We start from the raw sequence: 18,341 nt of genomic DNA on the forward strand, positions 1-18,341 counted from the left end.
ACCATTTGCATTTTGTTTATGTTGTTCATACCGGAAAGGGATGAGAAGACTTTTTAGAATGTTAAAAACTACTAACCTTTCTCTGCAACTATGACAACTAGAACTACATTAATCTAATGAAAAACTAAAGAACAGATTGCTGCACAGTCACATATCTCTGAGGGATGGTACTTAATTTAAAACAACAAGTATTTCAAGGGTGTGATAGAACTTTGAGGGCTTAACAATACTTCTTATATTGCAGTCAAAACTCCCAGAGCTCCCATATGGAAGAGTCAGCCAAAATTCACAGTACAGCCAGATTAGCAGTGTTAATCACATTGCCTGTTCTTTAAATTGTGAGGAGCCTGGGCAGGGTGTAGAGGCTGGAAACTGGATACCTGTGCAGTAATGCCTGTGATCCTGAGGATATATTGTTAGGTGATTGCCTTAACAAAATCACTACTTCTAAGGCGAATTGCAAAATGTGTAACTTTGTAAGCTGCCTTGGTTTCTTTGTATGTTTGGTCTGTGCATAGATTTAAAAACTGTTTGGCTGCTCTACTTCTGCTGTGAATTTTTGGTGGTGGGATCACCAATGTCACTGTGTATCTAGTATTTGGTTTTTTAGGGTCAGTCCTTGGGTTAGGCTGCTGCAAATCTACGTATTGTTGTGACTGGTAACACTGTGGGATAATAAATTAATGATGACATTTATATCTTAAAGAAAGGCATTTATTGAGCCATTTAAGCATGAGTATAATATTCGTTTCTATTATTTTAGAATCTGGTGGTCTAAAGCTACAGATGAGAAATGCTGAGATCTGAAATGTTGACACCCCCTCAAGGCATTCCAAACTCCTTTATGGCAGATCCAGATAGAAGAGTCTTGGTTTGTTACTTAGGATACATGGTATTGTGATGGAAGATGGCTGTGTAAAAAAAAAAAAAACCTGGATGCGCAAAATGCTGTGAGTTAAAGGTGTTCAACAGCACTGAATGCTGGGTCAGCTTTCAAAAATTTCATTGTACAAAATATGGGTTTGGAAGGCTAATTTTCATCACCCTGCTTTAAATTTTTGTCCTCGCTCTGCTGTGATGGTGTCCATGTTAGAGAGGGATTTTACAGAGCTGTGCTTTGCTGTGGTGCCGGGGTCCTGGCTCTGGAGGAAGTGGAGCAGGGCTGTGGACAGGCTGGATGGGCAGAGGCTGGATGGACCAGGAGGATCTGCAAGAGCCAGGCTCCTTTGGGAGGCTGAGGGACAGCATCAGTGTCTTCATGTCCCACTGCTGGCCTGGAGAGAGGATGGACCCAGGCTCTGCTCAGAGGTATGTGGCAAAAGGACAGGGCTCAACCCCATGGCAGATTGCAACATGGCAAGTTCTGATTAGGTACAAGAGGAAACAAAATTCCCAGGAAGACTGTAAAGCACTGGAGCAGGGAAAGTGGCAGCCTTACATCCTTGGAGGTTTGAGATTTGGACAGGATGAGGCCCTGGGCAACCTGATCTAGTGGGATCTGTGCTGAGGAGGAGGCTGGACTGAATGACCTCCAGAGGTGCCTTCCAACCTAAATTATTCTGGTTCTAAATATAGCGTGGGGGAGTGCTAAACTTGACTTTGGCATGATTAAAATTACATTTAAAGCTAAAGCAGGACAGCAAGACAATGCTTCTGGGACTCTTGTGCAGCACTTCCAAAAAACACAGGCTCACATACATTTCCAGGGGAAGCTCAGTTGTTCTGAAGCACATTGTTATACCAGAGTTACATGGTGATTTTAAAACCATAGCTGTGTCTCAGAGTGTTTGTGGTGCTTGCATGTGCTTTGTAAGAGGTCAGATTTACTTCTACAGGTTGAACTGAACAGCTGAATGGATTCAAGGCTCCTAACTCCTAATTCTGTGACAGATAATTAAAAGATCTAATCTCTTGTACAGCTGACCTGAGAATAAATTTCTAATAGTCTGCGGATTTGCTGCACAGCAGACTATACAGCTTCTCATTATAATTTAATACGTTGTTAGTACAGCTAGCCCAATTTTGAGATAGTGTCTTGATTTAAAGTTGAATCTTGGGACCATTGTTTTCTTTTTGAGTGAATGTGAAAAATACAAGAAATTCCTAGATAGGAGAGGTATAATCTCAGTAGTTTAAAACTATCTGTAAAATGATAGCAAAACATACTGAGAAAAAGGAGCTTTTATTTAAAGATAGAGCAATTTAAAGTTAAAAGAAGCAAATTTTATTACATTCTCTAATTATGTCCATAACTAATCATACAACCAATAAATGGATTGATGTGTGCTAAAGATGAGGTTTAGCTTGTAAGTATTAAGGCTTTTGAGTAGGTCTGAGTGTGTTTGAAAGGTTTTGGATCAGTGCTTTAAATAAAATAAATTAAATCTTGCTGTGTGAGTAGAATAATAAACTTTAAAGTGATTGTTATAATTCTGCCTTTGTACAAATTTAATCTCACTGGATGAAAAGAGAACATACAAAATGAATGGAGAACTCCATCTCAGAGGGATAATAATGAGTTTATTTTCTGTCTTTTTCCAGTTTCTGGTAATTATTAACAGACCAAATATGGAAGTAGGAAATCTGTCAGTCTGCTGGAGCATCTTTGGGGACTGCTGCTATAGTGCTGGAGAGTTGGGCGCTTAGGCTGTCTGAGGACAAAAAGATGACTTGCAGCAATTTTCCTTTACCCTTACCTGATGCTAAATGGAACTCACAGTACAAATTAACCTAATCAGTTTGTAAATAAGTGTTGATTACACCTGTATGGATATAACCACCCTAGCAGACTGTCGGTAATGGGGCTGAAGGCAGGAATTAGGTGGCAGATTTGACATGCAATTGGAAAGAAAGTTCAGTAGAAGTTTAAAAGAAGCAAATTGTCAAGGGCAGCAGAAAATATTCTTGAACTAGAGGTGCAGGGATTCTGCTGCTTTCTGAAGAGCCATACTGAATGGCCTTGTGTTAGTGGTGTATTTCTGAATCAAGATCATTTTATTGCTGTGTGTACAGAAAACCTGCATGACACCATCTTGAAAAAAGAATATTTACCCAAAAAATCCTGTATTTTTAGATGACAGTTGTAGAATTACACAGTATTGCTCTTTTTTTTTTTTTTTTTTTTTCCAAATGGTTAGCTAGTGTTTGGGGAACTTTTTATTATTTTGGTTAAGACGATGAATTGACAGCAGGTATTCCTTGCAAAATTAAATTTTCTCAAGAAAATAATAGAAGAAAGGCCTATTTTGTGTGAATAACAGGGCCTAAGATCAGACCCTGCTGAGATCTGCTCTTTCTCCACTGAGAGAACTAGTTGTTGTTCTACAACTAGAGAACCTGTTGCTGTTCTCTTATTATTGAAAGTAGTAGTTGGTGGGGTTTGCATTTCCCCTGGTCCTTTTCTTTCCCCAGGACCACATCTGTGTTGGTCAGCAGTTCCCAGGTATTTGTATGCAGGGGTTTTCTGTTGTTTTACAAATCTTCCTCTAAAACAGGCAGCGTTGTTCTTTTTTCTTTTTTTTTCTTCTTCTTCCTTTGTTTTTCACTTAGTCTGTAAAATTTTGATATGAGTCTACATTAAAGATGCAGTTTGCACATTTATTTAATATTTGGTTGTATCCTGAGCTTAATAGCATAATCAGCATCTGGAAGTAAGACTTGGTAACATTTTGAAAATAATCAGAAAGAGAATTTCTTCTTCCAGAGCCTAATTTTAAAGCTAGAGATTAAAGATGTTTCATTTTTATTATGCAATACCACACATTGTTAATTTTTGCCCAAGAGAAATGCTTAAACTATTAAATATTATATATTTGCTTTGAATAAAATATATTTGCACATGGTTTCATGTACAGTATTCTCACTGAGTGATTTTGTTTGGGAGTTACTAACTCTTCTGATACAATTTGCATTGTTATTGGGAGTAGCATTTCAGCAATCTCTAGCAAACAATGGAAGGTTGAAGTGTTACCTGTTCTATTTGTATAAGGCTCATGTTTACCTAGAGGGAAGAACTGAAAACTTGTTCCTTTGAAGATTGCAGCTGTCATTGGAAAAGATGCCGTGTTAGACTCACAGTGCTCTGGAAATATGAAGGTGCCTGAAAGCATTGCTGTTATCAACTCAGTGGTGCAGTGCAAGGCATTAAAACCTGTCTGCCCTGGGCTCCAGCAGGGTGTCAGACAGGGAACCTGTGACATGATGGAGATCATCAAGCTTGTATGGCTTGGAGCGTAAGTGGAAGTCATTGTTGTGTGCCAAACTGGAATTCAGACCAGAGTTTTCAACTCCGTTTCAGCTCAGCATTGGAGGAGGGACTGAAATTGAGATAGCAGAATTTCTAATGCTTAGTGACACAGCAAATGCTACTAGCAGAGTCACAAAGAGTTGGGACTGATTTGTGATTGACAACATGAAAAATGTTGTCAGGATGACTTGAATCTGCAGGCTAGGTCAAATTAAGGATTTCTGCAAGTCATGGTCGCTAATTCAGAGTTTTCTGCTTTTGGTACTTAAGGTCTCATTGGTTGGGTGAGCTGGTTGGTTGTCAGTAGAGAGAAGCATTTCCATAAGACGTCACATTTTCCACAGCCCCAGTGGCAGTTGTAGTTAAAATTATTGCAGTGGTAAGGATTGGATTGCATTAAGGAATTGTTCCTAGTTCTCCGCTTATTTAACATGTTAGCCCTTACTATGTCCTTTTCCTAGCTCTTATGTAAGAAACTCTATTCCTGAGAAAATTAAATTGCATCATGTAATTTTTCAGACCCTGAGGAACCCATCAGTCTTTTCATGGAGTTGCATATTGTGCTTTGAATATGAAATTAATACTCATTGCTTCCAGTTTGATCAGTGTAACTTTATTAGGCTGTGTTTTTCTCAGCTACCTCACTCACTGCTATAATCACATCTGTATTTTAAGAGAGCACCTCAAAAAGCAAAATAACTTTTTGAAATTCAGGCCTGTTTCTACAGAAACACTATTAAAATGAAGGAGTTTTAAAGTCCAGATAATGATAGTGCTTAGCAGTGCAGAAAAACAAGTCATAAAGGAGAGAATGTTGATTTCATTCATTACAAAGCAGAATTGTCTTCTTTAATTCAGTGAGAGCAGAGCTGTCACTCCAAATGATAGAGAGAAGTGGGATGTGGGAGAAAGGGTATTTACCATCTGAGTCATCATTTCCTTCAGGAGTATTTGGATTGACTCTTTGTTTATTTTCTGTTTTGGAAATAAACGCTGGAAATGTGCTTTGGTAGCACGGACCACTTGTTCTTTCTGTGTGTTGCATTAAACTAAATTTGGGCTTCTCTTTAATTAAAACCATTTTTAATGGTTTTTAATTAAAACCATTATTTTTCTGTGGTGCACTGGGAGCAGAGCAGTGCCAGACTGTGCTCTGATGCTCCTTTGGTACATGGTCAGCAGTGGGGAAGGGTGGACAGAGCCCCCAGGTATCGCAGCCCTGGGAAACAGTAAGGGAGAGCAGTGCCAGACTGTGCTCTGATGCTCCTTTGGTACATGGTCAGCAGTGGGGAAGGGTGGACAGAGCTCCCCCAGGTATCGCAGCCCTGGGAAACTCACTTCCTCCAGCAACACGGTGGAAGGAATGTTTGAAGAAACTGTGTGCCCAGGAGAAGGGAGATGTCCAAGACAAGGATTGAAATTGGGAAAATGAGATGCTAAGGGCAGTCAGGGAGGAGTATTTGTGGGAAAATAGAGCTAAATTAGAAGTAAATGGACCTGGTTGCAGGTAGATTGGTCATTGGGTGTTTTCCTGCTCTGGATGAGCCCAGTGCCTCATGGGCTCTGTTCTTAAACTGTGTGTGGCTTTGGTGGGGCTGCACGTGCTTGTTGGGCTCCTTGCTGGCTGTGTGTGGACACATCCCTGCAGCCCATGGTCCCCCAGATTTGGCTGTACATAATTGTCCTGCTTCTACGTAAAGCCAGCTGCCCGAAGAGCAGGCGTCGGTGCGAAGACCAAACCCATGTGTGAGCGACCATCTGCTGCGGGGTAGTGGAAGGGAGCCCGACGTGCTTGAGGTGGGAGGGCTGTGGGCGCAGACAGCCTCAGAGCCCGGCAGGCAGCAAGGAGAGGATGTGCTGGAACGTGTCGTGGCACGAGCTGGGTCCTTGAGCAGCCGTGTCCGTGCAGCCCAAGTGTCGCCCCGGTGGCGTTTCGGCCAAGGGACAGCGTCCTGCGTCACTGCCCTGTTAGCAGGTTGTTTTTAAAGACCTGAGTTGGTGGGATTACTGGCAATTGGAGCAGCTTGCAGCCAGATGAAACTCCTGGTTTCCTTGCCCTTGTGAGGGGAGGAGGGGGAGTGACCTACATCAGCCCAGGGGCTGTCAAGCTCCACACTGCAGTGACTTGCTAGGATTTTCTCTGTTAGGGACAGAGATAAAGGCTTCTCCTGAGACAGAGGGAAGTAAAGGTTCTCTGTGTTCACCAGGCCTTGGCTACAATTTTAGATTAATTGTATGTTTTGTGTAGAGTGTGAGGAATTAACCAGCTTCAGCGGCTGGATAGGGAATATTGTGCTTCAGGATCTCCTGACCACACTGCTGTTCACTTGATGCAATAAAGATGCTTTGTGTTTCAACCCTGTTGAGATAGGGGGAGAGAGGTTAGTGTGGAATTTGGCATTGGATTTTCATCTGTCCTTCACTGAATTGCATTTCTGTACATTACCTGGGAAAAATGCTGTACAGTATCTTTCTTTTTACATATGAGACATGGTTTTATCAGATGATGTTGCTGCTTCCCCTTCTGTCCGTAAAAGGTGAATATAAAGCTTCAGAACAAAATATTTATTTTGAGCAGAAACCCGTTTGCTGTCTGAATGAGGTGGTGGATTGCAAATTAAACAACTTGGTCTAAAAGCAAGTTGTATAGATACCTCAAAAATGTTCCTGTTGATAATAGAACTGTTAGTTGCAGAACTGTGCAAGAAGTAGCACTGTAGCTGAAGGCTCTGGGGTCGTGTTGGTGTGAATGTAACACATTTCTGCTATGAATGTGGTGTCAGGGGATAATTGATTGCAGAAACTGGGTAGCCTGAATGTGAAAAGGGAGGCAATGTGCTGGTTTGTCTGATGAGGATGAAGCAGAATTAGATTTGTATGGGTGTAACTGAATCTAAGTAGAAATTCACCAAAGATAACTAATTTGCACTGTGTGAGGTTGCGTGACTTCAGCACCAGAACGTCAGTAACATCAATATCTATGTATATTTGAATTAACTCCATGATTGCAATAAAACAAGAGCTAAACCCTTTCTAATGCCAAATTAAGCAGAGCAAATACAAGCAGGACTTCAGTTTTATATTTCAAAGTAATTATTTTAGACATTTTTTATGCTGTGGACTACAACATAAAAAGGAAAGAACCTTTGCAAAGGTCCCTAAGTTATTAATTGTAATTCTTTTAGATATGTATTTCATATAGTGCTAGTGGAAAGTTAGTAGATTTTATTAATTAATGATTGAGGGTGATATATTGTGGCTTGGCTAGCAAAATGAACTATTGCTTTTATATTATCTTGCTTTTGCTTTTTGGTGTTGCTGTAACAAACAGGCATCACTGTTGTTAGTATTACTCTGTTTGTACCAGGGAATGGAAAGACAAATGAGCCGTGGAAATTCCTTGTACCCTGTTTTTCCCCAGTTGCAAACATTTGCTCATTTCCAAGCCAGGGAATGTGCTTGTCCCTCTCCCCCCTTGGAGGACGCAGATGGAGCAGATGCCAGTGTGAAGAGTGATGCAGAGCAGGGTGCACCCAGCAGGTGCTGCAGACCTGGGGGCAGGAAATAGAATCACAGTGAGAGTTTCTGGTATTGGGTCACAGCTCTCAAAAAAAGAATGCCTAAAGATGAGGGGACTGGCAGGAATATGGTTTGGGTAACTGGTGGAGGTGCTAGAAGTGATCATTAGGCAGCCAGGAAGGTGCAGAATAGTAATAGATATAGAATCCAGTGATTTTTTTTAAGTTGATCCTTAAGATTTTGGAGCTGCTTACAGTGTAACTCAGCAATAAAGAATATCCATTAACAGTCAGCCATGGACAGCTGGGAAATGGGAAGTGAAAAATCAGCTTGCCCTGCCTTTGGATGTGTCAAGGAGGGGTTTCTCAGAATGTCCCATAGGGGAGGGGATCGTGGGGTGTGTGCCTTTTTTTTTTTTTTTTTTTGTAAGAAACCTTCAGAGTTAAATTTATTGTTTCCAATCGAAACACATGAGAGGTTGAATCTTTTTTTTTCTGGATCGCATGCAACCTACATAATCATTTGATACTTTTGTAAGATAGGTAGCTGGTGATTGAAGAACTATGGCAATGTCTGTGTAACTTTTCAGAAGAGAGAGGGTCCTTTAAGTCTGTCTAATTCTTTAGGTAATACTTCTGTTTACTCTCTATTTAAGCACTTGAAATTTCCATTGATTAAAAATCCAGACAACTTAAATGATAATTTTATGTATAAATCAATGATAAATTAAAATTTAGTAATCTCTTTCTCTCTTTGTGTGCATATAGCATCATCCCACACAGAAGAATCTTCCCTTTAAAACCTCCTCCATGCACTCATTTAGTCCCAAAAGAAATACCCAAAAATGATCTTGGCGTCTTCGCAGTGCCTGTCATCTTTCTTGAACCACTCATGATCCCCTAAATGCCAAAATTACATTGTAGTTTAAATCCTCCTATATTCAAAGATACAAATGAGTTTTTCTAATTCTCATGCCTACCATGTGCAATTTTTGGCTACATCAGCTGGCGTTTATTGCCTTGTTCTGCTTCTTTGATTTCCCTCCCATAAAATTCGAGTTTTTTCCTGGGTAGTTCTTGTTACAGTACCTTTTCAGTTGCAGCCAGGATGCCTTCCCTTATACAATACATCCCATTATCCTAGCTCACCACTGGGTATACAATTTCCCTCCTGCTTTCTGAAGTCCTTTCTGTGAAAAGTCCCTTGTAGTGCCTGACCTTTTAGAAATGAATACCTTTTGTTAATTGCTTGCCTTATCCTTATTACAAGACAGGTTTTCTCTGAGCTAAATTGTAGCCTATGACCTCTACTTCAGCAGATCTTTCCTTATCTGAGGTCTGCTCCATTTTACTGGCAGTCCCTGTGAGTTTCCTAAGGTGAGCAGAGTCCTGGGGTGGCAGGTTCATTCCTGAAGGTGTGTGACCTGCAGGACCATAGCTGTGGCTTTCGTTGTCTCTCTGCTGCTAACCTGACTCTATCCCTTTATCCTCTGACCTGGGTCACTTTTGCATTCTGGACATCCTCTCACTTCATTATGGGGCAGTTTTTTGGTTTTTTCAGTTCTCTAGGCATTTTCTTGCACCCTGTTTTTAGGTTTGATACACCACTGTTTCCCATTATAAAATCTCTGCTAAAGGCTTTCTAGGGTTTATGTTTGATTTCTGCTCGCTGTTTTGGGTGCGCAGTTTTCTGAAGAATATTAGATGGTGCTTTCATTCTAGCTGGGGGAGCACAGGAGGCTAATGCCAACTTAGTCTGGATCTAGGTCTGCCATAGAGAGGTCCCCCTTGGAAAAAGGAGCTGGGAGTGGGAGAAGTTCTGCTTTTGTTCATGCAACTTGCTGGCCAGCAGTCAAGCGCTGTCATCATGGATTTCAGGGCTGAAGAAGCTCTTTATTCCCAAGAGATAGCAAGGAGCAGAGCAGGACTCATGACCCAGTTACCTCTGGAGCAAACACAGCTGCCTGCTCTCTGTCAGAGCTCAGAGGGGATCCTCAGTCTGATTTTTCCTGCTCCATAAATATGCAGGATTCACAGAATCACAGAGTGGTTGAGGTTGGAAGGGGCTTCTGGAGTTCATCTAGTCCAAGCTCCGTGCTAGAGCAGGTTCTTTACTTCAGTGCCTTGTACAAGAGCCCGCTGTCTCTGACCTGCTTGCACGTGTTTCAATTAAAGGTGGGTGTGCACGTGGCTCATTGCTGTGCAGTTAATGAGAAGTGTTATCTCATGCATGGACTTGAGGATGGAGGTGTTTGAGAGCCAGATGTTTAAACTCAGGCTGTTTCTGAGCAGGACAGATTTTGGTTGCATGCAACAGGTCACTGGGGGCAGAGTTGGGTGGTTTTGCAAGTCCATTCCCAGCAGAAATGGGATTAATGTAAGAGAGGCTGGGCACAAAGCTGGAAGACATGAGTTTAGTTGTAGAGGCACCATTTACCCACTATTTACCTTTCCCTGCTCATTTTCACTTCTGCCATGGGTTTGTCCTTTTTTGTTTCTATCATGAGTGCTTGGGGACATGGGAAACATCTATTACTTAATTTTATTTTTGTCCTAGTGATAAAACATTACTGAAATCTGTATCATTATATACAGAGGTATATTTAATTTTATTGTGTTTTTCGTATGATGGTGTCCTGAGTTGGAAAGGACACACAAGGATCCTCAAAGTTCCAAGTCTTGGCCCTGCACATCATCATCGCCAGGGGTCACACCATGTGCCCCAGAAGTGTTGTCCAAACACTTCTTGAACTCTGTCAGGCTTGGTGCTCCCTGGGGAGCTGCTCCAGTGCCCAACCAGCCTCTGGGTGAAGAACCTTTTTCTAACATCCAACCTAAACCTCCTCTGACACAATTTCAGGCCATTCCCTGGGATCCTGACACTGTCACCACAGAGAAAAGGGCAGTGCTTCTCTTTGTCTGTGATCATATTATCCCCAGTAGAAAATCCAAATTACCACTAACCTGGATCAAAACTACCAAAAGCAAAAATAACATGAAACAGCACTGCAACCAGTTTTAGCAACTTAGAAGAAAAGAAATCTTAAAATGTACTGAGAAAATCTGTGAAATATGATGATTTATTGTATTTTCCAGAATTTTCAAAGTAAAATTCATTAATTAGAGATTATTTATGAGAAGTTAATATCTTAATCTGTATTGAGACTGGACTCTGTAGTCCCCATTTGCCATTAAACAGACACATATACAGGTGGGTAGAAACTTGTTGAGCAACTTAAAGTCCAGGAACTTAGTTTTATAAAATCATAAAGGCTCCTGTGTTGCAAGGGACCCATGGGGATTGTTGAGTCCAGCTCCTGACTCCACACAGGGCAACCTAAAATCTTAACCAATATCCCAAGCAACCTAAGAGTTGCTGCAAGCTAACAGGTGCATACTTGTTGTATATTGCAAAGTCCCTGAATCTCAGGTGGTGTTATAGCTCTGATTTTTTAAAAAAATTATTAGTTAGAAAATACTTCCATATTTTATAGTGAAGAACAAACTCTATATTCTCCTACATTTAATAAAATAATTGTTCCAAAACATTTTCAGAGACAGACTGTGAATAAAGCTCAAAATGGGCATAGTGAAGTGCAGTGAAGAACAGGAAAGGGGTTAGACTATGTACTGTCACCTTCCTAGAGTCATATTCCTAGAATCCTATTGGAATACCTAAGTGAAAGGGACCTGCAAGGATCATCAAGTCTAACTCCCTGTTCCTTGCAGGAGCTACCTAAATCTAAACTATAACCAGTCCAGCTACTACTGATATTTGCTTTAGCTTATGCTTGGGAAGAGGGCAGTGAGTACAGGAAACAAGTGTGAGTTAATTAGGAACAGGTCTGAAATCTTTCTAAAATGTCTTTTTATAATTCATGGGTACCACAGGTTATAAAGATTTTGCAGCGAGCTAATCCATTTCAGAGTGGATTCCTAAATCCGTTGCTGTGTGGTTGCTGTTTGCAGAGATAGTGGTGACAGCATTGACCTGGGTAATGTAACCTTGGAAAAAGCAAGCCTGGAACAGAGAATGGGTGAGAGCACTGCTGTGGCTACCAGGACTTCACTTGAGATTTTAAAAGGAGCCAAGTGTCCTGTCCTTTTCTGTAGCAAGGGCAGTGTGCTGTTATTACTGTTAAAACAGTGGAGTTTCAGGTGTTTGGTCTGTGTTGATTTGAGAAATCAGGTTAAAGCGACACAGTTTTCTGGATCATTTGCAGCAGGAGGTCTCTGATCTCTGCCTGGGCTGCTGCCACTGCTGTCCCTTGTCATGCCCATCTTGAGGCAGCCCAGCATGCTCATGAAGGGCAATGGCCTCGTGTTCTGTGCCTGTGAAGCCCATGAGTGGTGATGGAGTTTCTCAGAAACACCACGAAAACCCTCTGAGCTCCTCGAGTGTGATTTCTGCTTTGCTGTAGCCAAGTGGTGAGACTGCAGGGGAGGCTCAGGGATCACACCTCAAATTGTAAATACAAATCAGCGCACTGTGTGACTGCATTGTGATCATACAACGTTAAAATGCAAGTTACCAAGTGTTTAGCCTTGGGAGCCTGGCAAGCAGAGGGAAAGGCTGTGTTGGAGTGAAAGCCCTTTCACTTTTCCTGCCTATTAATTTACGTGCCTTCAGAGTGTTGCCATTTAGCAAAGTGCCTTTTGTGTTTCTGCCAAGCTGAAGTAGCCGCTGGGAAAAACTAAGTAGGCCAAATCCTGCAAATATCTGGAGAGCTCAGCCAGGGTGGCTGATGGTGATCCAAAAGGGTGTGAGGATGGATCTGGCTTCATGCAGGCACCACAACAATATTGAACAAAACAAAAAGCTGACATAAGAGTCAAAAAGCTGACATAAGAGTCAAAAGGTAGTTGCTGCAAGACAGTGCATATAGATTTTTTTTAATTGAGTTGTTCATAGTTTTGGTTGAATGTATAGAACCTGGGATCTTCAGATCTGTGCTCTGGGTGTCAGGCCATGTCAGCTGAGGGCTATTTAAAGTTATAGACCATGTCTGTCTGGCATGGCCCAGGGCAGCGGTGTCCTCACCATATAGATTCCTGAAGTTGGAGTACTTATAGAAGAGCTCGTTCTGTTCCCATGTAGTGCTTTAAATAGCTCAGCACATCACTGTTATTCCAGTGATACACATTCCAACTCCATATGAGCAAGCAGGGGAGAGATTTTTGGCTGCCAGGTATCGCACAGTGAGAGCATCTCACTGCTTTCATCATCTCCTTCTGCCATCAGTGCTGTGCTGCACCGGGGGAAGGGACCGCTGTGTTTGGGGGTGTCTAAAGGGTTTCCCTGCTACCTCAGCCCGGTATTTCTAATTGATGACAAGGACTTGGCAGGTTTGAGTTCTTTTAGCCTTTCTCCCGAGGCGCCCAGCACCGCCCTGAAGCAGCTGCGCTATCACCTGATGCAAAGACACCCCTTGCTGGCACGTCCTGCATCCGGTCCCTCCGGGACAGCGGTGCCACCCCCCATGGACGTGACAATATTTCGGCTTCGGCAGGTGGCTATTTTTGCTCGGCGGTGACGGCGAGGCCGGCCCCGCTCCGCCTGTGCGGGGGCGCCGCGGAGCCCGGGCGCGCTGGGCGGCGGCGCTCGCTGCGGATCGCGGCACCGATCCTCGGGAACTGCCCCTCTGCAAGGGAATCAACAATCAGTCAAGGGAATCAGCGCAGGAATGCCCGAAGATACAGGTACAGGGCGCTGACTCCGCATTCGGGTCAGCCTAGACCTGAAATGACTCGTTGTTCGTCTGGGGATGTGGTAACTAAATCATTGATGCTGTCGTGAGAATAGCAACTCTCGGTGTTTATGTGGAAACGCAGCAGAGTGGGGAAAGATGGTTAAGCGTTTATTGTAAATTGTGCTTTGTATTCTTTTAATTACATGAATGATGATTTGGAAATGATAATGATTCTGGTAGTTAGCTGACAGCTCAATTTGAAAACTTCCCTTGTTTTTTTAAAATTGAAATTGACTTCAGAGTTTATATTAGACTATAATGGGAAAAAAAACCCGCTTATTTCTTTATGCAGATATTTTGGAGTATTTTTTCTATATCCTATCTCATTGCAATCTGCCTAAACCTGTACAAAAATAGCCTTTACAATACTGCAGTAGCAGTTATTCAAACTCAGCAGAGATTTTTACGAACTGTGTTTGAATTCAGTAAATATTTTATTATAATAATGTGGGCAGGAGGTTAGTTTGTGCTAGGTTTGTTTATGTGATATGAATTTAGCACAGAGCATATGGTGAGATTTTAAACTCTTGTGTGAATACTCTAGCTGTGCTACACCTCTTGTGCATGGTTTATTCACATCCTGTTGGATAACACCTGTCTGTTGCCTCTGGTTCCTCTGTAACTGGTGGTAAAAGCAGAGCTCAGCTCAGTTGTGCTGTGTGCCCCGTATCAGCTGTGAGTTTCTGTTTTGATGATGATGAGTGGGAAGTTCTGGAAGAGGCATGCCTTGGAAAGGCACTGTAGGAGTGGTTGCTTGTATGTGGTAGAAGCAGGTATACATTTCAAAAAGGAACACACTTCTTGAAGCATTTTACTTTGTATTTTTGGACAATGTGAAAGAATTAAATTGAGACATTGATGTAGAGATTTATCGAATTTGGTGAATACTTTTTCTTCTAATACCGGAACTAAAGAGAGAAGTAGCAGTGCTTTGCTGTAGGAGCCACCACAGAGGTCTTGGAAAGAGCAGTGAGCACTTCTGGGGGGATGCCCAGACCCTCTTGGTGCAGAAAAGCACTCTTGGGAAAGGCAGTGAGTGTGTGTGCTGGCCTGGGGACACTTCAGCCCTCTCTGTGGCCAGCTGGAGGGCTCGAGGGACCACGTAATATGGACATTGACAGCAAAACTTCTTTCCCTTTATCCTCCTGATCTGGTTGCTTGTGAGACATACAGGAGAACAGGGCATTTTACTGAGAAGGCACATAAAGCAGGGAAATACATTTGTAAAGTCATTTAACACAAGAGGCTAATTGAGAAATAGGGTAAACCAGGTTACTAGCAGTTATTTAATGTTCTGTTCCACAGCATCTAACATGTCCACTCCTTAGGCAGGGCTGGGGCCAGGGAATTGCTCTTGCCCACTGCTGAGTGGGGCTGGCAGGATGGATGGGAAGAGCTTGTGGAGTTCCCAGTACAGAAGTACTCTTTATCTGATCTTTTCTGTGGAAAGAACCAATGGGGTCTCAGGCCCCCTCAAGCCTCCATATGAATGACTGGTTCTTAGGGGGAAAAAACCCCAACCCCCCTTATCTAAATTAAATGTACTGCTGGCACGCATGTAGTTCTCTGATCACTGTATGTATTACTCTATTATGCATTTCTGTGTTGTCCTCACAGCTCTTCATCACTGGATTTTAAACACAGACACAAGACAGGGAGAGAGCAGGGGCCAGCTCTGCAGGGAATAATGCTTCACTGGGACATTTAGAGGCACTTAATGCATCTTTCCTTTAAGAAAGATCTATCAGATCTTTAAAAACATCTGTATGTTTTTAAATTCAGCCCTGAGTGTTTTGACTCAGTTGATACAAGAAGGGTTTGTTAAAACAACAACTTAAACTCCACTCTCTAATTCCAGCAGTACTTGTGTGCATCTTCTTTAATCCTGCTCCAGGAAGATTGCAAATTTAATTCCCCTCTGGACTGCTGTGAACCTCACCCTCCCCAAATCACTTGATACAACATGTCAGCAATCAATAATTCTGTCCTGTTTCTCAAATAGTTAGTGAGTAAATGGAATTTGGGTCCCATATTTGTTTATTTTGATTTTCAGTAGCCACCTGTAGCTATGGAGATGAAAGGTTTCAGTGTCAACACAAAGAGAATTTGCTGGTAATTCCTGCTTGCAGAATAACATCTCTTACCAGGGCTGTGTGGTTTTGGTTCAGGGTTGGAATGTGGCCTTTGCCTTTGTTGAAAAAACTGAACATTATTATGAACTAAACAGCTTATAATTACAGTTTAAAATATTGATGTCTAATATTTTTTCCACTCAAAAATATGTTTTCATCTCATGAAGCAAAAGGTGGTGGGTTTATAGAGGAGCCTGTAGTGCTGATAGTTGCTAAAGAAAGTTGTTGTATCTTTTCTAATGATGGAGGGTTGCTGTTGCCAGCCAATGATACTTTATTTGTATGAGCCTGAAATGAAAGGCTTGCACTTTTTTATCCCAGCCTCCAGGACACAATAATCAAAGCACCAGAACAACCCACGGAAAGGACAGGGAAAGTGCCTGCCACCCCCCAGGCCCTTTGTTTTTCCTTTCATTGTTGCCTTTAGGCTCTGGTTCCACACTGTCCTTCCAGGAACCTTGGTGAGGAATTACCAAGGAATTACTGCTTTCCCTCCATTGAGAGGTAACTGGGGGGATTGCAAATATTAGGAATAAAATTTATTTTCATGTGTCTCTCCACCCAAATTCCATCTTTCTTTAGATAACAGTACCCTTTAAAATGTCAGCATCACAGAAGGACAGGTCGGATGGGGCTTTGAGCAACAGAGAGTAGAGGAAGGTGTCCCTGCCAGTGCAGGAATGTTGGAACTAGATGACTTTTAAAGCCCCTTCCAACCCACGTCATTCAAGGATTCTGAGATTATAATATCTAATTGTGTCATTTGGCCCTCTATGATTTTGGGCTTCTTTAATCACCAAGATCAGTAAAATCTATTAAACTGGTTTTTTAGAACAGAGTTAAATAATGTGACACAAATGAGTTATGTGGCCTTAATTATGTCTGTATAGTAAACAAAGAAAGTGGAAGTCTTTGTTATTAAACTTTATAGTTGAGGTTTGATTCCAAATTAAATATGCATTCTTAAGCATGACACTTCTTAATTTTCAGTACTTGATTTCCAAGCTCAGAAATGGCTTCTGTAGGTTCCTGTGCAAACTTGGAACAAAACACAACAAACTGGAAAAGCATTAGGGTTGTGTTGAATTCTTCAGTTTCTGGCATGTTTCTTTATCAGGTCTGTAATCTGCCATGAAGGTTTCTCATTTAGCTGTTGGAAAGCCTGATAGCAAAGGTGTGTGTCATCTTCTGCACCGACCAATCCTAGACTGGATCTTTTGCCAGGAGTTTGGTTTCCCTCGGAAGTTTGCTCACAGCAGAGAGGAGGTGACATTTTCTATCCCAGGCTCCTGAGCAGAGCATGACCAGGGACTTGTGAATCCTCTCCCTTCTGTCACTGCCATCAGCTTGTCTTGTTCTGCTTCCAAAGTGTTCCTGTCTCACCCAAATCTTTTCCTTATCTCTGTCACCGTATCCTGGTCCCCAGAGATGTTAAATCCTGCTTAGTCTAGCAGTGACAAAGGAGCTGGGCTTAGTCAAAGGGCTTTTTACCACAAGTTGTGGATTTTGGATCCAGTGTACCTGTCACAGTGTTCACCAAGGTCAGGCTGCAGCCTTTGATCCAAATACTTACAAAAGCAGGCTGCTCTGCTTTCTTTTTGATGTTGAAAACCAATATATTGTATACTAACCTTTTTTCACCTTTTTAAGAAGCTTAAACATTTTCTCTGAAATTTTCCCTGAAGAAATGAGTTTGAGATCATCAAATGCAAGTAATGTTCATGTGAATGGTTAAAGTTTGGCAAAGCTCTCAGGCAAACATTGTGATTTTTAGGAATGGTCCTGTGTAGGGCCAAGAGTTGGACTTGGTGATCCCTGTCAGTCTCTTCCAGCTCAGGATATTCTGTGGGTCTGCAGAAGCTATCAGCACACTGAAAACATCACTTTGCAGCACCCATAAGATGTGTAATGCAGCTTTAATAATTAGCAATGCCACTGTCCCTCCTTCCCTGTAGTACATGCAGCAAGTGCACATCTACATTAAGCAGTGTAGAAGTGAGTCTGAGGAGTTTATTTTATCTGACAATTCTTCAGCAAACTGTTGCTGGTTAATTTGCCCTACTTGGTCCAGAGCTAAGCAGAATTATCTACTGTGTAGCCTGGTGGAGTCAGGCTGAGTCTTGACATCGGAGATGTGTGAGCACTGGACTGTTGGCAAGAATATTGGCAGTAGTGTGCCCAGCAGACAAGTCTTGCACAAAGAAGTCCTGTGGAAGCTGCTTGTTCATTCCTTGCCAGCTTTTGTCCTTGTCAAAAAGTGAGTGCAGTCAGATCCTTTTAGGGTTTAAGGATTAATGAGGATACCTCTGTTGGAGCAGAATGTAGTCTGGGAGAAAGGCAAATTTAGAGAATCAGGTATTCAGTTGTATTTTGGTTTCAAAAAAGTAGCTTAAAGTTAAGAAGGAAATTTCTACAAATTAGGATATAATGGAAGAATTTAATTTTGAATGAACTCTTTAGTCAGTTATTATCTGATGAGTAGTCTCAGATCATTACATTCCATCAGTAATTCATTATTTCACTTATTAAATATGTTGATTTTTTCTTCTGCTGCTTTGAAGACTGATATAGATACCTTAAGGCATAAAGGTAGAATGCTGAAAATTGCCATGTAAACTTATCTCCTTAAATATGGTTATAAACGTAAGTTAAAATGCGAAGTTCCCTAATAGAATTAGTTTCTCAGAATTGTCAG

The 18,341-nt window shown here is 41.8% G+C and overlaps 1 protein-coding gene across 3 annotated transcripts in view; it reads left to right on the plus strand.

The window, feature by feature from the left end:
• Window positions 1–18,341, plus strand: part of ABLIM2 (actin binding LIM protein family member 2) — a 128,969-nt gene that overhangs the window by 13,813 nt on the left and 96,815 nt on the right. The window contains exon 1 of one of the 3 annotated variants that reach the window (XM_041470620.1): window positions 13,051–13,464. The exons of 1 other annotated variant lie outside the window; for it this stretch is intronic. In XM_041470620.1, coding sequence (XP_041326554.1) covers window positions 13,449–13,464 — 16 coding nt within the window. In that variant the 5' untranslated portion in view covers window positions 13,051–13,448. Of the gene's footprint in view, window positions 1–13,050; window positions 13,465–18,341 lie in introns of those variants that run through there. One more of the 3 variants, XM_041470795.1, reaches the window with a different exon arrangement.

This window comes from Pyrgilauda ruficollis, unplaced genomic scaffold, assembly GCF_017590135.1.
Source record: "Pyrgilauda ruficollis isolate IOZ18807 unplaced genomic scaffold, ASM1759013v1 scaffold1, whole genome shotgun sequence".
Classification (NCBI taxonomy): Eukaryota; Metazoa; Chordata; class Aves; order Passeriformes; family Passeridae; genus Pyrgilauda; species Pyrgilauda ruficollis.